The 21,707-nt window shown below is 56.3% G+C and overlaps 2 protein-coding genes across 13 annotated transcripts; both read right to left on the bottom strand.

Moving 5' to 3' along the window:
- Positions 1-1,360: 1,360 nt before the first annotated feature.
- On the bottom strand, positions 1,361-8,841 carry LOC306648346 (cell adhesion molecule CEACAM21-like). 10 transcript variants are annotated; one of them, XM_079118411.1, is made up of 8 exons: positions 8,647-8,836; positions 7,395-7,754; positions 4,896-5,162; positions 4,281-4,401; positions 3,358-3,410; positions 2,991-3,174; positions 2,435-2,476; positions 1,361-1,532 (listed from the first exon to the last, which is right to left on the bottom strand). In XM_079118411.1, the coding sequence occupies exons 1-8, from the start codon at positions 8,708-8,710 to the stop codon at positions 1,415-1,417; spliced, it is 1,209 nt and encodes a 402-aa protein (XP_078974537.1). In that variant the 5' UTR covers positions 8,711-8,836; the 3' UTR covers positions 1,361-1,414. The 10 variants fall into 10 exon arrangements, with proteins under 10 accessions (XP_078974537.1, XP_078974539.1, XP_078974546.1 ...); XM_079118413.1 differs by having other exon boundaries at positions 2,879-3,022; XM_079118417.1 differs by having other exon boundaries at positions 1,368-1,532; positions 2,991-3,022; positions 8,647-8,834.
- A 5,462-nt stretch (positions 8,842-14,303) lies between these two features.
- LOC306648355 (cell adhesion molecule CEACAM3-like) lies at positions 14,304-21,250 on the bottom strand. 3 transcript variants are annotated; one of them, XM_079118434.1, is made up of 5 exons: positions 20,753-21,245; positions 19,517-19,876; positions 17,475-17,595; positions 16,076-16,107; positions 14,304-15,249 (listed from the first exon to the last, which is right to left on the bottom strand). In XM_079118434.1, the coding sequence occupies exons 1-4, from the start codon at positions 20,814-20,816 to the stop codon at positions 16,092-16,094; spliced, it is 561 nt and encodes a 186-aa protein (XP_078974560.1). In that variant the 5' UTR covers positions 20,817-21,245; the 3' UTR covers positions 14,304-15,249; positions 16,076-16,091. The 3 variants fall into 3 exon arrangements, with proteins under 3 accessions (XP_078974560.1, XP_078974561.1, XP_078974559.1); XM_079118435.1 differs by lacking the exon at positions 16,076-16,107 and having other exon boundaries at positions 14,307-15,249; positions 20,753-21,243; XM_079118433.1 differs by lacking the exons at positions 14,304-15,249; positions 16,076-16,107 and having other exon boundaries at positions 17,297-17,595; positions 20,753-21,250.
- Positions 21,251-21,707: the final 457 nt, after the last annotated feature.

Below are 21,707 nucleotides of genomic sequence, written 5' to 3'. Positions count from 1 at the left end.
TAATTTTAGAAATCATTCTTTACATTTAAAATTTTAAGAGAAAAAGAAGAATCCTTCCAAGGTATTGATGAAGTCCTGTGTGTAAACACGTTATCTTCTCTTCATGCTGCCATTAAGCCAAAACAAAAACTGTGAAACTAAAAAGTGCTCAAGAAGAATGTGTGTTGCTAAGAAAGCAGTTTATTTACAGACCAGAAGTCTTTATTTCATTAAGCTCCCAAGTGTTAAAAAGAATGTCACCCTTTTTCCTTCATTATGGAACCCAGAGATTATGGAATGGGGAAAAAAGTTGTTTTTGTTGAATTTTCAATGCTGGCACGAAGTTTTTGCCCACTTTTTTTTTTTTCCATTTATCTGTGTATTAAAAAATCTGTTTGTTGTTTACTATGGAATTAGTATTTTACATTTTGAGGTAAACAGAGAATTTGTATTGCTTGATAAACTATTAGCTTGTAAATTTAAACAAAGTTTCTTTACCTCAGTTAACTTAAAGTAATGGACCAATAAACCTATAAAAGATGCTTTCTTTAAAAAAAAAAAAAGAAGAAGAAGAAGAAGGGAGATGTCCTGGGGACTCCTGCTCAGAGGTGGGAGAACATTGCACCAGGGAGGAGCAGCCTCTGGAGGAGCCATGTGTCTGGGGTTTGAAAGGAAGAACATGCGCAGGTGTCTCTTGAATATGTTCATGGACAACATGGTGCCCTATTAGGAATCCATGGCACTCTCTTGCCTTCTGACTTTTGGTGAGAGTTGTTTTCTGTTTATTTTCCGCTTCTCAGAGTCGAAGGCAGGTGGGAGGCTTTTCCTTTCTGCCTCTCCCACAGGTTACACGACCTGAGCACAGGTGACACTTGCAGGCCTTGGGATGAGCATGCAAGGCTGGCAGTGAGCAGGGACAGGGCAGGAGGGCTGTCCCCTCTCTGTGAGCATCGGTGGAGGGGGAGGGGAGCAGGAGGCTGAGGAGTGTGGCTGAGGCAGGGGCACAGGCAGGTCCCTGAGGGGTGGAGGGCGTCCCAGGTAACCCTGCAAAAGCAGGACCTGCTATCACAGAGAGAAGCAAGGTGGTGGTCATCCTGCTGCAGCTGGCCTGGGTGGAGAGGAGCCTGGAGGACCTTCTGGCCAGTGGGGAGGCCAGGCGTGTCCTACCTGTCCATCCCTTTCACAGGTAGGAGGAGGGATGGGCCTGGGTGTTTCCTGGAGAGTGGCATTGCCTAGTGGCTGCTAGTGACCAGTGCCTCTCCCTGGAGTGGGTCAGGAAGGACCTGAAGCTGTGGTCTGGACTACGGACTGGTATCAGAGGCAGCCTGTGGTCCCGCTCCCCTGAGCGAGGAGAGGGCCTAGGTGCCCCTGCAGGCTGAAGCCTCAGACGTCTCATCAGGGGAGTCTGCTCAGACACCTGCCTTGGGTGAGGATGTCAGAACTGGGTGACTGTCATTGACCTGAAGTTGGCATGATGTGGAGGCAGGTGTTCAGGAACCCAGAGCACAAGGCACCTGTTGAGGGGAGGGTCACAAGGGACTGAGCGGCTCCAGCTGGAAAGAATGGGAAGGAATCCTGAGAGTCAGCAGCTTAACTGCACCTGTCAGAATCCGAGTCTGTGTCCAAGGAGAAACAACGGGCACAGGGACAGAGTACACAGAGACTGCTCATATGTAGATGTGAGGAGGAATCCATCCTGTCCAAGTCAGGGAGGATACCAGCTCCCAGACCCTGTCTCCCAAAAAGGGAAACCATGTAGGGACAACTTAGAGACCATGTTTCCTCTGCGTGACACAGGAGGGAGCTGACCTGCAGCTGGGGGGAGATTCTCCTAAGAGAAGTTCCCACAAGAACAACAAGAGCAAAGAGAGAAGGTGGTCTTTATTCCGCGCCTTTCCAGGTGACCCGTGGGGGCCCTTCCCTCTCCCTAGAAGCCCCTCTTCCAGGGCACAGACAGCCTAGTTCTGGCCCATTCAGAGCCCAGGGAAGCCCTTCTCAGTCTCCAGAAACCCTGACCTCCCCATCCAGAGGTCAGTGTCTCCCAGGGCTCAGGCTCCACCTTTGCCCCCTCACCCAGGCTCTGGGGTGCTAGTGGGACCGTCCCTGACTCCTTATGGGGCATTGTCTGGTGCAAATTAAGAAGCCACATGAGCTCTGTGGTCGACCCGGCAATAGATGTTCATGTCAGGGTTTAGTAATTCCTGAAAAAGAAGAAGGAGGCCTCTGACCCTGTGTCCCTCTGTGGACAGGGACCAGGGTCGCCTAGGTCCTGGCCCACCTGGGGCCTGACTGGGTTCAGGGACTCCTGTTTGCAAGTGCCTCCCTCCCTCCCCTGATCACCACCCCTGATCCTGTTTTGGTTTCTGTTTCCTGGAAAGCTGAGGAAGGTGAGGGTAGTGGCATCTCCTGGGTCGCCATTGGTCTGTGAGCCAGAATATTCATTATCCACACTCACCTGGTAGATGGGAACAGCATCGCTGTGACCAGGGAGAGCAGCCTAGGCAGGGGAGAGACAGTGGACAACAGGGTCAGAGAGGGAGGCTCATCATTGTTGAGAGTCCAGTGACAGGTAGTGCCTGGAAGGTTCTGATCTCTGACAGGCCACAGCTGACTTCCCTGCATCTGCTTTAGCCCCTTCTTCTCAGGAGTGACCAGCTGTGGGTCCTGAGCACCAGCCTCCACTTCCGGCCAGACACCCCAGTTTCCAGTGGTCTCCTTCATGGTCACTAACCCAGGACCACTGATAGAAACCCCCAGGACCCACTCTGCACCTGCTGGCCTCCAGGGATCCCCTTAGACAGATGGAGGGAGCGGGGGTGAGGTGGGGGGAGGGTCGGGACAGAGTGATGGTTGTCCTATCCCTGAGAGTGGCCAAGACTCTGGCCAGGGTCAGGCTAACCTGGTCCTGGTCCAACATGTGAGAGGGCGTCTGTGCTGTGTGTGGGACAACAGTGCCCTGCCCTGAGCCCGCACAGCTGGGTCCCCTGTGTGTAGGGAGGTGGGGGACTTACCAGGAAGATGAAGCCATCAGAGGGACCTTGGCCTGAGGGCAGAGACAAGAGTTAAGGAGGGTGTGAGGAGGGCTGGGCCCCTGCTGCGGGAGGGGCCGGGGGTCTTCTGTTTTCAGGTGTTTGGTGAGACAGCATGTCCTGGGAGAGACCCTGTGCTTTTGAGTGGCCCAGTGAGCCAAGGACCCTGAGGAGAAACCAAGTGTGGGCTGACATGACCACATAGGTCCCCTGTCCTGAGAGTTTGATGACAGGGCCCCTTGAAGCCCAAGGGAAAGGATCCAACCCCATAGGGTGGTTGATTGCAGGAGTGGACACTATGGGGCAGGACTAGGGGCTCCTGGCCGCCTGTGGCTGAAGATGAACTCACCAGGTGTTGATGCTGGGGTGTGGCGCCCTCTGTGGCCATGCTGGACACTGGTCCTAGGAAAGGTCAGGTTTATTCCTAAGGGTGCAGGGGTGGGTCATGGACTGGGGTCAGATAGGGGATGAGGAAGGTGGCGCATTTCCATGGTGGGTATGAAAACTTCCTCTCTCCATCATCTCTGTGTTAAAAGGAGGGCCAGGATTGGAGACGAGGAAAGACCTTAAGAAGCCGATCCAGCCCTTGGCCAGAGGTGACTGTCCCTCCCAGAGGCAGAGCCAGGAGACATTAACTGAGGGACCCTTAGGGACTGTGGAAGCTCAAAGAATTAAAGCAGGGGATTTGACTGAGTGGAAGGGTCCAGGTCCTGGACAGGAAAGCAGAGTCACCATGTGGACAGGACACTGTGGGAGCCACGTGCATATATTGACTCTCCCTGATCTCGGTGACCCTATCCTGGCTGAGCCCTGGCACTCCCAGCTCATATATCAGGGTCCATGGGTAACCAAGCAGTTGTGGGGCAGCTGACCCACCAGCCTCTCCAGGCCCCTCCATTTGCGCTGAGTGACCTGGGACAGGACCACCCCTCAGATACAGAGATTCACCCCTCACTTGTGGTGGGTGAAATAAACTGGAGGAGTAAGCATTATTGAGCAGTAGCTGTCACAGGAAATACTCCAGGATTGCTTTGAAGGAGGAGGACAGTGATGTGGGGACAGGTCCCTAGTGACCAGGGTACAGAGGAGGGAGCTGTTGAGGCAGCAGCCCAGGGCCAGCAGCTGCTGAGGGAGGAGCCATTGGGGAAGGAGAAGGGAGGGTCCTCAGGAAGTCTGGAGGTGTGAGTCAGGCCCAGAATCTGAGGACGGGTCTTCTTCCTTCAGGCCTGGGGTCAGCCTGGGGTGGGATCAGGTGGGGAGAAGCCTTGGTACCTTCCAGTTCTTGTGTGGAGCAGGAAACACCCCAGGGCAGCCACCAGAGCCACCCCGACCAGGACCCCGGTCACGATGCCGGCAATGGCACCCACGGAGAGGCCTGAGGTCTTCTCTTCTGCTGAGAGGAGAAGAGAAAGGGGAAGAAGGTCCAGGTCTCAGGGAACCACGCCAGGCCCTGCCGGGGGCCCACACCTGGGGGAACCAAATGGCCCCGAGGTCCGAGTGCAGTTTGTCATGTTGCCATCACCAGGTCCTCCCGACTCTGCTTCTGGCGATTTCCTCATGTTTGGTTTTGAAACCCTGTTTGTAACCTGGGCTTGATTTTCTCCACAGCAAGTGTACCACTTCTGGTCATGTCCTGTTAATCCTCTTCCCTTTTCTTCCTTCCACCTCACAGACTGTCTAGCCCAAGGCCCAGCCTCTGGTACAGATCAGAACCAAGGGAACATCCAAGGCACCTAGTTTCTGGGTGGGTAGCCACATTCTCTACCAGCTCTAACATCTACCCCTTCCTCATGGCTTGAACCCCATTGTGGCCCTTGACAGTGAAATACATGAGGAAATGGGTGGGAGGGACCGGGGGCCTCTCACAGATCACAGGGGGCCACTCACAGATCACAGCCAGTCTGAAGGGGTCACTCCTGCTGGAACTGGCGGCCTTGGAGACCTCACACTGATACTCCCCGGCATCCTCCTGTCTGACGGGGTCTATGCTGAGGGTGCTGTGGTCCTGGGACAGCTGCATCCTCTCTGTGAACTGCAGAGTCCGGCTATTGAAGATCCACATGATGGAGATTCCAGAGTCATCTGAGAGGCAGGTCATGACCACAGAGCCTGGGGTTGTGTTGGTGGCCTGGATGGTGGGCTGGGTCACAAGCTCTGTGGAAAAACAGCAAGGAACTGACTGAGATCGGGCCTGAGGCCTGGGCCCCGCTCTTTCCTCAGAGGTGTCTGCCAGGTCTCAGGGCCAACATGATGTGTAAGCTGCCCAGAGGATGAGCTAGATGGTTGAGGCCATGGACAATGGTTGAGGACTCAGAATAAGATGACCTTGTCATGATCTTGGTTCTGGTATGGTTCAAGTCTGTTCTGGGGGAAACTACAAAATGTACCACAGTATGTGGACCTTGGACTACACAGCAGACCTCAAGTTCCTCATCTTAAAATTAAAATAGGGAAATTGCTAAATCTCTCTCTGACTCCGAGACACCTCAGGGGGACCCTAATGGGTCCCCTTGATCACTCTCTGGGATCCAGATGGGACACCTCCTCTCAGTCCCCAGGTCCAGCAACCTCATTATCAGCTGGGTTTCCCCATGGGCTCTTGTGTCTTTTCCTCCAGAACTTCTGTGCTGGTCTTCGCCCATCTTCTGCTGCGCTAACAGAGTACCTGAGCCTGGGTGGCTTATAAAGAAGAGAGGTCTCTTGCTCACAGTTCTGGAGCCTGAGAAGTGCAAGATCAAGGAGCAGCATGTGATGAGGGCTCCGTGGTGCAGCATAAAGGAGAGGTGGGCGGGGAGGCATCTCAAGGTGAGAGAGGACATGGAGAGGGAGAGGGCGGGGGCCCCTCACACTATTTACCAGGAAGCCTCATCTGCAGCACCTGGGCCCCTTCTGGGACAGCAGCATTGCTTTTCACAGGGACCTGCCCCTTCCTTGAGGCCACACCTCAGATCCCTGTTGCCCTGAGTTCAGGTCCCAGCACGAGCTCTTTTGGGGGCACATTCACAGCACAGCGGTGCGTCTATTAAAGTGTGTCTGTGATTTCTGGGAGGGGTTACCATGGACGTTGGGGAAGGAGAGAGTATCAGGCCTGTCCCTCTCTGGTTCCAGGGAGGACTTGCATCGAGTGGGGCAGGTAGGAACTTCTTGTTCACTGGTCACTGGGGAATGAGGACACCCAGCCCAGTCCTCAGGGCTTCAGAGGGTTGGATTCAGATGCACAGGATTTCTCAATTAAAGCTGGAATGGACACTCTGGTCCTGGACCAGCCCTGTGAGGTGGAGGCTGGACCATCTGTTGAGGGAGAGCACTTGGTCCTAGAGTCAAAGGTGGTGAGTCTGCATTTGCTCTCACTCCCAGACCAGACCGTCCCCTCCAGGCTGCCAGTGCCTGGAATTAAACCACCTGAGCCACTGACTGCTCCTGGTCCCCAGACAGAGGCCTCCAGCTTGCAGAGGACGGGGCTCTGGCAGCAGCCTGACATGGGCCTCTCATCTGCCACCCCTGGTCTGTATGACCTGATGTGCAGCTGTGTCTCGGGCCTCAGTTTCCCTTACTGGACACACGGAGGTGGAGTCTGGGTTGCCCTGTTGTCTGTGCACCAACCTTGAGACTCTCACAGTGGCCTGACCTTGGTGTGGAGGAGCTGCCCAAACAGAAGCGTCCACTGTTATTTGTCTCCAAGTGAGAGCGGCCTGGGCTGGACCCCAGGTGGACCTGGAACTCAGGGACACCTCCTAGCTCTGCTCCTCCCCTCGGGAACACCGGCCTTCCCGTGGGGCTCATAGAAGTCCATCAGGGCTCCTGGCTTGGCCTGAGGCACCTGTCCATCTGTGCTCATCACACCCAGTCCTGGGGGAAGGAGATGCCCGGGTGCCCTTGCCCAGATGTGCTCCTGGGCCTGAGCACTGGCTAGTGCCCACTTCCAGGAACTACCAGATTCAGACAGACAGCAGATCATGGCTCCTCAGTAGCCCTAAACAGGAAGCCACAAGGTCCCCAGGTCACCTGGAGCCAGGAGCCTGGCACAGAGGTCTGGAGCAGGGGCTTCCTGGGGCTGCCCTTCTCTGTGAGGCTCCAGGGCCCTCAGGCCAGGCCTGACTCAGTCCTGAGGTCTTTCTCAGGACTGGCTCCTGGAAGGACACAGGCTGGGCTGGCTGCTCTGCCTGGGCCGAGTCTCCCACCAGACCCCCCTTCTCTCTGCCAGTGGATTCAGGCAGAGGATGGGGATCTTCTGAAGTCTGTCTGCATGGCGTGTGTCCTGCACTGCAGGCTCCAGCTCCACTGTGGGGACATAGCAGAGGGGGAGATAGCAGAGTCCAGTCTCAGGGTCCCGTGTGTGTGGTGGAATTAACCCCTCCAGCCCCAGGGCCCTGCAGGATCACTCACCATGGACGCGGAACTCCCCAGTTGCTACTTCATTACTAAAATCATTTCTTGTGGTTTGTAGGGTGTAGAATCCTGTGTCCTCCTGTGTCACGTTCACAAACAGCAGGGAGCCATTGGGGTATATAGTCTCTCGACCACTGAAGGCAGTCCCTGGGGTAGCTGTCTGTGTGAGGATCGAGTATGACACAATTTGATGTCTCCTTTCTGTCATGTCCCCTTTGAACCAGGTGTAGCCTAGAACATTCTCTGATGCGTTGTGAGCAAGTAGAAGAACATCTGTCCCTTCAGCAGCATCAACAGGCATTGGTTCAATAGTGAGTTGGGCAGTGGGTTGTGGGTTCCAGAAGGTTAAAAGTGAGACTAGGAGGGAAGAGAGAGCCATCCATCAATACTGGGATCTTCGTATTTGGTGGAAATATGGGGTCCAGTCCTCAGCAGGAGTCTTCATTCATCAGACTTTGTGTGTGTGTGTGTGTGTGTGTGTGTGTGTGTGTGTGTGTGTGTGTGTGTCTGGGTCACGGCCAGCAGCATGGCCCCCTCCTTCAGTACCCTAACCTGTCATCCTGCCTGAGGAACACATGTCCCCGGGTGTCTGCAGGGCTGCCCCTCAATGTCCTGAGATCCCTGCTCACACCCAGGGTCCTGGGCACCCGCCTCCCCTGACCACCTCCTTACAGGCCTGGGTCCTCCTGTGGACATGTCCCTGCTCTCTGCCCTGCTACATCTGGTCAGCGCCTAGCCTGGCTCCACTCTCCCTGCTGCTCCGTCTCCCTGACCTCTAGAATTGAGGCTCCAGGGGGCAGAGACTAGTTTGGGGCTTGCTGGAGCCCAGGGCCTGGGACAGGCTCAGACCCCTGTGGATGAATGAGGCAGCGTCCCTGCCCTGAGCGTCCAGGTGTCTATGTGCCAGCCTCTGAGGTTGGTGGCTGCTGACATTGTCTGCTGCTCAAGTGGCCTTTCTGTTTGGAGAGTGGCCCTGACAGTTGTTAACACTGGTTTTCAAAGTACCATGGCCCGTGCTGATTCACTTGGAATGAGAACCAACCCCTGAGCTCTCCGACCCCATCATCAGTTCTGGGTCACTGAGGGTTTCTCTTGGTGAGTCTCCATCTGTCTTCTGTGTTCTGTTCCCACAGGGTTCCCAGTGAAGCCCTGTGTCCCTTCTGAGGGTCCCTGCGTCTCTCACCAGGGGACACCAAAAAGACTCTGTGCTCCCACCTCCTGCCCTCTTTCAGGGCATTGTCCCTCTTACCTGCCAGCAGGATCCCCTGCCAGGGGATGCACCCTCTGCGGGCACAGGCTGAGGCAGGCTGCATGGTCCTCTGCCCTCTGTCCTCCTCTGGGAAGGGCTCAGCTGCAGGCCCGCTGGGAGCAGAGGTCCAGGCCAGTCAGCGCTGCTGCCCTGCTCCTCTCTGAGCTCAGCCTGCTCCCAGGGCAAGAGCTCTTTGCTGGGTCACGTGGGCCAGGGCGGGGTCTCTGTCCAGGAAGCCTCTCTGCCCCTCCCCTTGGTCCTGCCTCCTGTCCCTTCTGCTTTCCCTGCTGTTTCATTACTGCACACCACACCCTGAGAAGCAAGGCTGGTGGGACCCTGTCCCCTGAGAGAACTGAGAGAACTGGCTCCCCCAGCACCGGCCTCAGCTATGTCCTGGCCTCAGGGCTTTAGCACCACACAGGGAACCCTGGGTCCCCACAGCCCTGGGCACATCCCTTTATGATAGAGAACCCCAGTTTGGCCCCAAGTCTTCCCCATGTTCTCAGATGCTATGGAAAGTGGATTTCCTGTCAGCAGGAAGTGACAGACTTGCTCTGAAGGCTAGAATTGTCACCCTGAGGTATGATTGGTAGACAACCTGTCCTCTATCTCTGTTATCACCAACCTAGGTACACAGACATGGACCCTAGTGTCTCAGAGGAAGCTTCAGGGCCTGGGCATTCAGAGGTAGGTGACCTGTGTCCTGGGAAGGGAGGATGTGCCCGTGGGAACCAGGTTACCATGGGCTCTGCTGTCCTTGGGTAAAGATGTCAAGGAGAGATCTTCTCTCCATTTGTTGGTGGAGCTGTGACTCAGGCCTGCCCATGTCCTCTGTGGCTGGCCTCTGTCCTCTGCCTGGATGGTTCTTTTGGGATCACCCTGCCTTTCCCTGTGGGTGAAGACAGGAAGGAGGGGATACACAGGGACCTATGGCTTTCTAAGGACCAGGAAGGAGTGGCAGGGACAGCAGGCATGTGGGAGGAGCCAAAGGGTTTCTGGAGCCAGGGTGGAAATCAGGCATAATCTCCACCTCCCTCTCCAGCCAAAGCCAAGCTCCTGTCTCCAGGAATCAATGTGCTGTCTTGATTGAGAATGCCAATGTCGCCCTCTGGAGGTCATGAGGAGACCAGCGACCAGTTCAGGGTCTCTAGCAGAAATGGGACCCAGGGTACTAATGGCAGTAGCTGGCCCTGATCCCTGGGCATGGTGAATCTGCCTCTCAGTCTGCAGGGTGGGTCCTGTTCACTGAGGGTCCCCAGTCTTCCTGACACCCAGTGCAGTGTGAGTGTAGAAAGAAGAAGGGAGATGTCCTGGGGACCCTGCTCAGTGTTGGGAGAACTTTGCACCCAGGAACGGGCAGCCTCAGGAGGAGCCATTTGTCCCAAGGTTTAAAAGGACATGGGAGGTGTCTCTCAAAGTTCTGGGAAGTGGTAACCAGCATAGGGCCTGGTTTCAGAGCGCCAGGTTTCTCTCCATTATGGTGCATAGGGACTTGACTTCCAAGTCATCACTGTCCCTGTCTGGTTTGCACTTTGCCCCACACAGCGTCCAGGAACTGCAGATGCTCCCACCTGCATCTCAGACTTTGGGAACAAAGTCAGGTCCTGTGTGCTAAGTTGACCCCTCACTCTTAGGAGGCCTCTGTCTTCCCCCATCACTGCCAGGATGAAAGCCTCATCTCTGGGCAGCTTCAGGCACTCGCTGGCCTCCTCCAACACTGAGGCCAGTGTTCTTTGTCCACATGGAACATACTCTGATTTGGGGGCCACATGGAGGTCATGGGATTGGATTGATTGCTTCTCCAGCCATCTCATGGATATTTATTGAGCATGGGTTACATGCCCAGCACTGGGCTGGGAACCACGGAGAGCAGGGCACCGTGGTCCCTGCATTCATGGAGGCTCTCTTGTTCAGGGGAGGGAGACACCCAGGGAGCACCTGGAACCAAGGAGTAATTACTTACAGAGTTCAGGCCCCCAGGGCCTATGCTGGTCAGGGGAGCTGAGAAGGCTCCCCTGGGAATGAGCCTTTCTGACTAAGACTAGATACCAGTGGAAGGTCCCCTGGGAGGAACTGAAAGGATAGGGTCAGGAGCTGGCTGCAGAGGGACGGCCTTCAGCATGGAGCTGAGAGAGGCCATATGGGGCAGCTTAGAGGAGCAGGAGGACTGTGGGCTGAGGCTGGCTAGGGAGGTTCAGACCCTGTGGGCCTGGGCTCTGCTGAGGAAGTCAGGGTGCCCTGGGGAGCAGCCAGGCAGATCTTTGTCACCCTCTGCTGAACCATGAGGAGAGTGTAAATGGGAGATTTGGACATTTTGTTACATCATTTTTAAGATTGTGTGAAATATACATTTAATTTTAATAATGCACCACTTTTATTGTTGAATTTTCAATATCTCTCAAATGAACTTTCTATGATGGTCTCATGCCCAACCTAGTTCTGTCTGCAGTAATGGGGATCCAGCACCACATGCAACACCCTGAGACCAACTGAACTGTGTGTGGGCAGAGGGGAGAGTCGATATCCATGATCCTCAAATGAGCCAAAGTGTTCTGGTGGACAGAGCCCCAGTCCCTTCCCAGCCCTAGATAACCTCAGAGCAGGCTCGCATCAGAACCTGGCATGGTGAGGGTCTCTTGAACTCCTTGTCCTTCCTCGAGGACTTCCCCATGCTCTTGTCCGCAGGATGTCTGGCTGCACTGTGTCAGGGAAGCTGGTGGATCCTTCCAGACCCTATGTGGGGATTCCTTTAGCAGAGAATCAGGCTTCAGGTCAGAGGCCCTGTCACACCTGTCAGTTCCCAACCCTCCTCTGAAGGCTGGGTCACGGAGGTCCTGCTTGGAGTCAGGGTTCTCGGGCTCTGCAGCTTCTCCCAGAGCCACAGAATTCGGGGAAGAGCCTTTGGAGTTCCCTCCAGCCATTCACAATGAAGGTCTGGGTGGGGCTGGAGAGAGTCGTGCTGCCTGCTCCATGCAGTGTGACCAGGGTGAGCCTCGGGAGGCATGTGGGATGCGGAAGGAAGGGTCCTAAGCACCTGCCAGTTCTCCCTGACAAGATGCCATCGGCTGTCCCAGGTGGTGACAACAGGGGGGCTGAGGCCATCCAGTTCATCCACCTGAGCCTGTGTGTCGGGTCACCTGGCTCAGCACTCTGTGCACTGCTGGGCTTTGAAGAGCTTCCTCACCTGCCCAGGGAGGGGGAGATGACAGTTCCTGGGAGTCTATGTTCTCCTTCCCTAGGGAGCACTATGCTGGGCAGTTCATGGCCAAGATAGTGCCCAGTTAGGAATCCATGGGACTCATTTGCATTCTGACTTTGGTGACAGTTGTTTTCTGTTTATTTTCATTTCTGAGAGTTGAAGGCACGTGGGAGGCTTTTCCTTTCTGCTGGTCTCGCAGTTTATCCACCCTGAGCACAGGTGACTCCTGAAGAATTCCTATCACCACACAAGGTGGCAGTGAGCAGGGAGAGGGTGAAGGGGCTGTCCCCTCTCTGTGCAGGGTCAGGGAAATGGAGGGGAGCAGGAGGCTGAGGCGTTTGGCTGAGGCAGGGGCACAGGCAGGTTGGGTTTCCTGGGGCAGGTGTCAGAGGCAGCCTGTGGTCCCGCTCCCCTGAGGGAGGGAGGAGAGGGCCTAGGGTGCCCCTGCACTGTGACCTCAGGTGTCTCATCAGGGGAGTCTGCTCAGACACCTGCCTTGAGGAGGATGTCAGAGCTGGGTGGCTGTCATTGACCTGAAATTGGCATGAGGAGGAGGCAGGTGTTCAGGAACCCAGAGCACAAGGCACCTGTCCAGGGGAGGGTCACAAGGGACTGACACCTTCATGTGGTAGGAATGGGACGGGCTCCTGGAGAGTCAGCACCTCAGCTGCACCTGTCAGGGTCTGAAGCTGTCCCAGGATGAAGGAGCAATTGCAAGGACAAAACACAGAGGACCCTGGTGACTGGTCAGATGCAGAAGGTGAGCTGGAATCCACCCCATCCAAGTCAGGAAGGCTTCCCTGAGTGCACAGGTGACAATCCCACTGCAACCTGGGTGGTGTGAGTGTGACCTGCAGGGACACTGGACGGGCTGGGCCTGAGTCCCTTGAGAACCAGAGCTGACTTAGAGCAGCAGAGTTTCCTCCCTGGACGGGACGAGTGGGAATGAGGAAGAAGGGTGACATGCCTGGCATGGAGGGACTCAGCTTGTCTCAATTTCCCATGGGCTCACGTGGGGCTCAGGGAGCAGGGTGCTGTGCTCAGGGGGTGCTCCAGGCTGTTGCGGTTCCCAGGACAGGCGCTGGGCCCAGAGTGAGGGGAAAGTTCCCACCAGGTTTTAGGCTGCATCAGCCACCTGAGTCTCAGGGACTTGTGTTTCTGTGTGCACACACGCAGGTGCCTGTGTGTGTTTTGCTGGGGTCATCCCCAGGACCTCCTGTATGCAAGGCAACCTCTATCCCACTGTGTGTGACCCCAACCCCTGAGTCTCAGTCACCGTGAGCCTGCAGCAGCTTCTCAGCCTCCCTGAGGCCCACTCTGGTGCAGCAATGTGCTGATGGACATGCCAACAACCCTAATGACCCGACACGTGCAGAGGCCTCACAGTATGTGGTAGAGGCCACTCGGATCTCGCCTGGAATAACACTCTGGTGTAGAATGGACATGGGAGGCTTTCCCAGAAACCCCTCTCTTCTGGGTCCTTCCTGTTGCAGCACCTGGGTACCAGCAGCCTGCGACTCTGTCCATGGTGCTGACGACCATGAACTACTGAAGGCTGGTGAGTTGGGATCTCACAAATATTTTTCTAAGAGCTGAGGATCATCAGCAGGGAGAAGATGGGGAGGGCCTGGGGTGTGGTGTGTGCCCAGCACCCATTCAGCAGCTGTAGTACTATGGATGTCACTTCATTGTGTGACACCTCAGTCCAGGTGACCCAGTCCAGTTACCCATGTGTAGTTTTCGATGAAAGATGAAAAAATGGCCTCAAAGGTGTAGTAGACAGAGAAGGGTCCCTACAGAGACACAGCCAACCCCACCTACAGAATCTGAGAATGTGTCACATGATGAAAGACGCTGTACAGGTGACATTGGGGTCATGAGGTTGAGAGGTTCTTGTGGTTCATGTGGTGGGTCCAGGTAGTCACAAGGTCCTTTCCTTGCAAGTGAGAGAGGGAGGCAGGGCAGGCAGAGAAGAAGTGGGTGGTGTGAGGTTGGAGCAGAGCAGAGCAGCTTCAGGGGCCACACTGCTGGCTTCAAAGATGGAATAGGGGCCATGGGACAGGGAGGAGGCTGCTGCTAGAAGCTGCAAAAGGTGAGAAACTGACTCTCCCCTGGAGCCGCCAGAAAGAACGCAGCTGCACAGACCCCTCGCTATGTCTCATGCCAAGTCATGTGTCTGAGCATCTGCTGCAGCATCTCGAGGAAACCAAGGCAAGAGAAGTCACTGTGTGGAATCTGACGTCGTGCTCATGCAGGACTGTCACTCACTAGAGCTCAGTCACCTGGAAACTCCGAGGGTCTCTTCCTGCTTCTTGTCTGAGGACAGACAACTCTCAGGCATCAGCAGAGTGTCATCTCAGCTTAGTGCAAGGGCCACTTATTTCTGGAAATGTGGGAGTGACCTGATCCACAGGAACCTACGTGAGGACATCACCCTCCCATCCTTCAGGAAAGGAGCCAGAGCAGTGGCCCAGATGTGCAGAGAAGCTGCAGTGGATATCCTGGGTCCAAGGTCAGGGAGGAGACCCTCTGTCCCATCATCCTGAACTTGGAGAGTCACATGGGGGAGCCCTGAGCCTCTTCCCTGGTGTGGAGTGTGGAGAGGAGGCTGGTTCCAGTGAGACCGAGTAGGGCAGAGTGGAAGGTGATGGGCAGGGTGGAGCCTGGGCAGTGCCTGAGGCCCTTGATCAGGCCTGAGCCTGGGCCTGGCCCTGTCCCCTGATCACTCAGACAACTTCTGTCCATGTCCTAGAAGAGATGAAGATGTCCTGAGTACTGCCCTTGGGTGTAGAAGACATCGTTGCCAGAGCTAGCCACCATGGGTCCCTGGAGCTTGAGGGCTGCTGAGTTCTATGCTGGCTGCAGGGCCTTGTGACCCTCACCTTTCCCTGTGGATGGATCTGACTTTTGCCCTGGCTACCAACTCCCAGACCCTGTCTCCCAGGAAGAGAAACCCTTTTGAACAACTTAGAGACCATGTTTCCTCTGTGTGACTCGGGAGGGAGCTGACCTGAAACTGGAGGGGAGATTCTGCTAGAGAAGTCCACACAAAACCAAAGTAGCAGAGGGGATGTGGCCTTTACTCAATTCCTTTCCAGGTGACCTATAGCTAGCCCCCCCATCTCCTTAGCAGCCCCTCCTCCAGGGCACAGGCAGCCTTGTTCTGGCCCATTCAAAGCCCAGGGCAGCCCGTGTGGGTCTCCAGAAACCCAGGGGAACCCTCCCGCTTCATGTGCCAGAGTCTCCCAGGGCTTAGGCACCACCTCTACCCCATCACCACAGCCTGGCGTCCTCGTGGGATTTTCCCTCAGTCCACATGAAGGATTCTCTGGTGCAAATTAAAACGTCGCATCAGCTCTGTGGTCGACCCAGCAATAGATGTCCATGTCAGCGTTTAGCAATTCCTGAAAAAGAACAATGAGGTCTCTGTGTCATTCTGAGAACAGAGACCAGGGACTCCTAGGCCCTGCCCACCTGGGACTGCTCTGTGCCTGTGGCTGACTGGGCTCAGGGGCTCCTGTTCCCAGGCCCCTCCCTCTCCTACTCACCACCCCCGATCCTGTTTTGACTGCTGTTTCCTGGAAAGCTCAGGAAGGTGTGGGTAGAGGCAGCTACTGGGTCACCTTTGGACTGTGGGTCAGAGAATTCATCATCTACACTCACCTGTTAGATGGGAACATCTGTTCTATGACCAGGGATAGGGACTTGGGAAGGGGAGGAAGGCTGGACATCAGGGTCAGTGAGGGAGGGTCAACAAGGCTGAGAGTGCAGTGAGCAGGTACTGGGCGGTGCCTGGAATGTTCTGGGTCCTGACACGCCAGAGCTTATTTCCCTGTGTCTGTTTTAGCCCTTTTTCTCAGGAGTTACCAGCTCTGGGTCCTGAGCAGTTACCAGCTCTGGGTCCACTTCTGGACTGATACCCCAGTTTCTGTCCAAATTCTAATCTACCATCACTAACTAACCCAGGATCACTGACAGAAGTCCCCAGCACCCACTCTCCACCTGCTGTCCTCCAGGGTTCCCCGAGACCCAGGGAAGGAAGCAGGCGGACTCAGGACAGGTTTGTGGTGGTCCTTTCCCTGAAGAGTGGCCCAGACACTGGCCAGGTCCAGGCTAACCTTGTCCTGGTCCAAATGAGAAGGGCTGTCTGTGCTGTGTGGGGGACGACAGTGCCCCTGCCCTGGGCCTGCACAGCTGGGTCCCCTGTGTGTGGGGAGGTGGAGGACGTACCAGGGAGGTGGGGCCATCAGAAGGACCTTGGCCTGAGGGCAGAGACAAGAGTTAGCAGGAGGGTGTGAGGAGGGCTGGACGCCTGCTGCAGGAGGGACTGGGGGTCCTCTGTTTTCAGTGTTTGGGGAGATGGCATGTCCTGGGAGTGACCCTGTAGTCCTTTCAGTGGTCCAGTGAGCCCAGGAGCCTGAGGAGAAGACCAGTGTCACAGGTGTGGGCTAACATGACCACGTAGGTCCCCTTGCCTGAGTGTTTGATGACAGGGCTGCTGGAAGCCCCAGGGAAAAGTCCAGACCTGGAGGGTGGTTGATTGCAAGAGTGGACGCTGTGGGGCAGCACTAGGTGCTCCCAGCACCTGTGGCTGAAGGGCACTCACTGGGTGTGGATGCTGGGAGCGGTGCTCTCTGAGGCCGTGCTAGACACTGGCCCTAGGAAAGGTCAGGCTCACCCATGAAGGTGCAAGGAGAGGTCAGGCACTGGGGCCATTGGGAGGGAGGAGGGCACCACATTTCCAAGAGGATGTGAAACCTTCTCTCTCCCTCAGGTCTGTGCTACAAAGAGGCCCAGGAGATTGGAGCTGAGGAAAGGCCTTCAGAAGCCATTTCCGCCCTAGGCCAGAGGTGACGGTCCCTCTCAGATGCAGAGCCAGAACATTGGCTGAGGGGCCCTTAGGGACTGCAGAATCAGGAAGCATGAAAGCAGAAGGGTTTGACTGAGTGGAAGAGTTCAGGCCCTGGGCAGGAAAGCAGGGTCACCATGTGTGCAGGGCCGTGGGGGAGCCACATGCATCTTGACTCTCCCTGACCTCGGTGATCCTACTGTGGCCAGACCCTCTGCTCAGCCCAGGAGGGGCTGAAATGTGACAGTGGCCTTGTGCTCTCTCTACCCACCTGACCAGGAGGCAAAGAAATTTCCTGAACACACTATCCTGGCTGGGCCCTGGCACTCCCAGCTCATATGTCAAGGTCCATGGGTAACCCGGTATTTGTGGGGCAGCTGACTCACCAGCCTCTCCAGGTCCCTCCATTTGCCCTGAGTGACCTGGGACAGGACCACCCCTCAGATACATGGATTCACCCCTCACTGTGGTGGATGAAATAAACTGGAGGAGGTGGCATTTTTCAGCAGTAGATGTCACAGAAAGTGCTACAGGTTTGCTATGTGAGGAAAGGACAGTGGTGTGGGGACAGGTCCCTAGTGACCAGGGTACAGAGTAGGGAGCCATTAAGGCACCAGCCCAGGGTCAGCAGCTGCTGAGGGAGGAGCCACTGGGGAAGAGAGGGGAGGGTCCTCAGGAAGTCTGGAGGTGTGAGTCAGGCCCAGAATCTGAGGACCGGTCTTCTTCCTTCAGGCCTGGGGTCAGCCTGGGGTGGGATCAGGTGGGGAGAAGCCTTGGTACCTTCCAGTTCTTGTGTGGAGCAGGAAACACCCCAGGGCAGCCACCAGAGCCACCCCGACCAGGACCCCGGTCACGATGCCGGCAATGGCACCCACGGAGAGGCCTGAGGTCTTCTCTTCTGCTGAGAGGAGAAGAGAAAGGGGAAGAAGGTCCAGGTCTCAGGGAACCACGCCAGGCCCTGCCGGGGGCCCACACCTGGGGGAACCAAATGGCCCCAAGGTCCGAGTGCAGTTTGTCATGTCGCCATCACCAGGTCCTCTCGACTCTGCTTCTGGCGATTTCCTCATGTTTGGTTTTGAAACCCTGTTTGTAACCTGGGCTTGGTTTTCTCCAGGGCAACTGTGCCCTGTCCTCCTCATGTCCTGCTAATCCTTTTCCCTTTTCTTCCTTCCACCTCACAGACTGTCCAGCCAAGGCCCAGCCTCTGGTGGGAGGTACAGGAGAGGCATCCTGAGGTGACACAGCACATGGAGAGGGAGAGGGCGGGGGCCCCTCACACCCTTTATCAGGAAGCCTCCTCTGCAGCACCTGGGCCCCTTCTGGGACAGCAGCATTGCTTTTCACAGGGACAGCCCCTTCCTTGAGGCCACACCTCAGATCCCTGTTGCCCTGAGTTCAGGTCCCAGCACGAGCTCTTTTGGGGGCACATTCACAGCACAGCGGTGCATCTATTAAAGTGTGTCTGTGATTTCTGGGAGGGGTTACAATGGACGTTGGGGAAGGAGGGAGTATCAGGCCTGTCCCTCTCTGGTTCCAGGGAGGACTTGCATGGAGTGGGGCAGGTAGGAACTTCTTGTTCACTGGTCACTGGGGAATGAGGACACCCAGCCCAGTCCTCAGGGCTTCAGAGGGTTGGATTCAGATGCACAGGATTTCTCAATTAAAGCTGGAATGGACACTCCTGTGAGTGTCCTGGACCAGCCCTGTGAGGTAGAGGCTGGACCATCTGTTAAGGGAGGGCACTTGGTCCTAGAGTCAAAGGTGGTGAGTCTGCATTTGCTCTCACTCCCAGACCAGACTGTCCCCTCCAGGCTGCCAGTGTCTGGGATTAAACCACCTGAGCCACTGACTGCTCCTGGTCCCCAGACAGAGGCCTCCAGCTTGCAGAGGACGGGGCTCTGGCAGCAGCCTGACATGGGCCTCTCATCTGCCACCCCTGGTCTGTATGACCTGATGGGCAGCTGTGTCCCGGGCCTCAGTTTCCCTTACTGGACACACGGAGGTGGAGTCTGGGTTGCCCTGTTGTCTGTGCACCAACCTTGAGACTCTCACAGTGGCCTGACCTTGGTGTGGAGGAGCTGCCCAAACAGAAGCGTCCACTGTTATTTGTCTCCAAGTGAGAGCGGCCTGGGCTGGACCCCAGGTGGACCCGGAGCTCAGGGACACCTCCTAGCTCTGCTCCTCCCCTCGGGAACACCGGCCTTCCCGTGGGGCTCATAGAAGTCCATCAGGGCTCCTGGCTTGGCCTGAGGCACCTGTCCATCTGTGCTCATCACACCCAGTCCTGGGGGAAGGAGATGCCCGGGTGCCCTTGCCCAGATGTGGCTCCTGGGCCTGAGCACTGGCTGGTGCCCACTTCCAGGAACTACCAGATTCAGACAGGCAGTAGATCATGGCTCCTCAGTAGCCCTAAACAGGAAGCCACAAGGTCCCCAGGTCACCTGGAGCCAGGAGCCTGGCACAGAGGTCTGGAGCAGGGGCTTCCTGGGGCTGCCCTTCTCTGTGAGGCTCCAGGGCCCTCAGGCCAGGCCTGACTCAGTCCTGAGGTCTTTCTCAGGACTGGCTCCTGGAAGGACACAGGCTGGGCTGGCTGCTCTGCCTGGGCCGAGTCTCCCACCAGACCCCCCTTCTCTCTGCCAGTGGATTCAGGCAGAGGATGGGGATCTTCTGAAGTCTGTCTGCATGGCGTGTGTCCTGCACTGCAGGCTCCAGCTCCACTGTGGGGACACAGCAGAGGGGGAGGTAGCAGAGTCCAGTCTCAGGGTCCCGTGTGTGCAGTGGAATTAACCCCTCCAGCCCCAGGGCCCTGCAGGATCACTCACCATGGACGCGGAACTCCCCAGTTGCTACTTCATTACTAAAATCATTTCTTGTGGTTTGTAGGGTGTAGGATCCTGTGTCCTCCTGTGTCACGTTCACAAACAGCAGGGAGCCATTGGGGTATATAGTCTCTCGACCACTGAAGGCAGTCCCTGGGGTAGCTGTCTGTGTGAGGATCGAGTATGACACAATTTGATGTCTGCTGTCTGTTATGTTCCCTTTGAACCAGGTGTAGCCTACAACATTCTCTGATGCGTTGTGAACAAGTAGAAGAACATCTGTCCCTTCAGCAGCATCAACAGGCACTGGTTCAATAGTGAGTTGGCCAGTGGGTTGTGGGTTCCAGAAGGTTAAAAGTGAGACTAGGAGGGAAGAGAGAGCCATCCATCAATACTGGAATCTTCGTATTTGGTGGAAATATGGGGTCCAGTCCTCAGCAGGAGTCTTCATTCATCAGACTGTGTGTGTGTGTGTGTGTGTGTGTGTGTGTCTGGGTCACGGCCAGCAGCATGGCCCCCTCCTTCAGTGCCCCTGACCTGTCACCCTGCCTGAGGAACACATGAACACATGTCCCTGGGTGTCTGCAGGGCTGCCCCTCAGTGCCCTCAGATCCCTGCTCACACCCAGGTTTCCTGGGCACCCACCTCCCCTGACCACCTCCTTACAGGCCTGGGTCCTCCTGTGGACATGTCCCTGCTCTCTGCCCTGCTACATCTGGTCAGCGCCTGGCCTGGCTCCACTCTCGCTGCTGCTCCGTCTCCCTGACCTCTAGAAAGGAGGCTCCAGGGGACAGAGACTAGTCTGGGGCTTGCTGGAGCCCAGGGCCTGGGACAGACTCAGACCCCTGTGGATGAATGAGGCAGCGTCCCTGCCCTGAGCGTCCAGGTGTCTATGTGCCAGCCTCTGAGGTTGGTGGCTGCTGACATTGTCTGCTGCTCAAGTGGCCTTTCTGTTTGGAGAGTGGCCCTGATAGTTGTTAACACTGGTTTTCAAAGTACCATGGCCCGTGCTGATTCACTTGGAATGAGAACCAACCCCTGAGCTCTCTGACCCTGTCATCAGTTCTGGGTCACTGAGGGTTTCTGTTGGTGAGTCTCTGTCTGTCTTCTGTGTTCTGTTCCCACAGGGTTCCCAGTGAAGCCCTGTGTCCCCTGTGAGGGTCGTGTAATCCCCGGGGGACACCAGCAAGACTCTGTGCTCCCACCTCCCGCCCTCTTTCAGGGCATTGTCCCTCTTACCTGCCAGCAGGATCCCCTGCCAGGGGATGCACCCTCTGCGGGCACAGGCTGAGGCAGGCTGCATGGTCCTCTGCCCTCTGTCCTCCTCTGGGAAGGGCTCAGCTGCAGGCCCGCTGGGAGCAGAGGTCCAGGCCAGTCAGCGCTGCTGCCCTGCTCCTCTCTGAGCTCAGCCTGCTCCCAGGGCAGGAGCTCTTTGCTGGGTCACGTGGGCCAGGGCGGGGTCTCTGTCCAGGAAGCCTCTCTGCCCCTCCCCTTGGTCCTGCCTCCTGTCCCTTCTGCTTTCCCTGCTGTTTCATTACTGCACACCACACCCTGAGAAGCAAGGCTGGTGGGACCCTGTCCCCTGAGAGAACTGAGAGAACTGGCTCCCCCAGCACCGGCCTCAGCTGTGTCCTGGCCTCAGGGCTTCAGCACCACACGGGGAACCCTGGGTCCCCACAGCCCTGGGCATATCCCTTTATGATAGAGAACCCCAGTTTGACTCTACTTCTTCCCCATGTTCTTAAATGCTCTGGTAAGTGGATTTCCTGCCAGCAGGAAGGTGACACACTTGTTCTGGAGGCTAGAAAGTGGCCCACTGAGGTATGACTGGTAAGAGAACCTGCCCTCTATTTTGATGTCACCAGCCTAGCCTTACAGTCCCACATCCAAGTGTCTCAGAGGGAGCTTCAGGATCTGGGCATGCAGGGGCAGGTGACCTGTGTCCTAGGAAGGGAGGATGTGGCCATGGGAGGCAGGTGACCGTGGGCTCTGCTGCCCTTGGGTAAAGATGTCAAAGAGAGATCTTCTTCTCTCCATTTGTTGGTGGAGCTGTGACTCAGGCCTGCCCATATCCTCTGTGGCTGTCCTCTGTCCTCTGCCTGAATGGTTCTCTTGGGGTCACCCTGCCTTTCCCTGTCGGTGACGCCAGGAAGGAGGGGATTACATAGGATCTGGGACTCAGCAGGGTTCTCTC

The sequence above is a fragment of the Sciurus vulgaris genome (assembly GCF_902686455.1).
Source record: "Sciurus vulgaris genome assembly, chromosome: 17".
Classification (NCBI taxonomy): Eukaryota; Metazoa; Chordata; class Mammalia; order Rodentia; family Sciuridae; genus Sciurus; species Sciurus vulgaris.
This window is presented reverse-complemented; position numbering and strand designations above follow the sequence as displayed.

Coding starts and splice junctions, on each gene's coding strand:
- LOC306648346 (XM_079118411.1), bottom strand. CDS start 8,710: ATGCAGCCTGCCTCAGCCTGTGCCCGCAGAGGGTGCATCCCCTGGCAG. Junction 3,411..4,280: donor CTCCACACAAGAACTGGAAG/GTACCAAGGCTT, acceptor GACCTTTCCTAG/GACCAGTGTCCAGCATGGCC. Junction 2,477..2,990: donor CTGATGGCTTCATCTTCCTG/GTAAGTCCCCCA, acceptor TCCCCTGCCTAG/GCTGCTCTCCCTGGTCACAG.
- LOC306648355 (XM_079118433.1), bottom strand. CDS start 20,816: ATGCAGCCTGCCTCAGCCTGTGCCCGCAGAGGGTGCATCCCCTGGCAG. Junction 19,877..20,752: donor GCAGGGGATCCTGCTGGCAG/GTAAGAGGGACA, acceptor CTTCCCTCCTAG/TCTCACTTTTAACCTTCTGG. Junction 17,596..19,516: donor TGGGGAGTTCCGCGTCCATG/GTGAGTGATCCT, acceptor TTCTCCTCTCAG/CAGAAGAGAAGACCTCAGGC.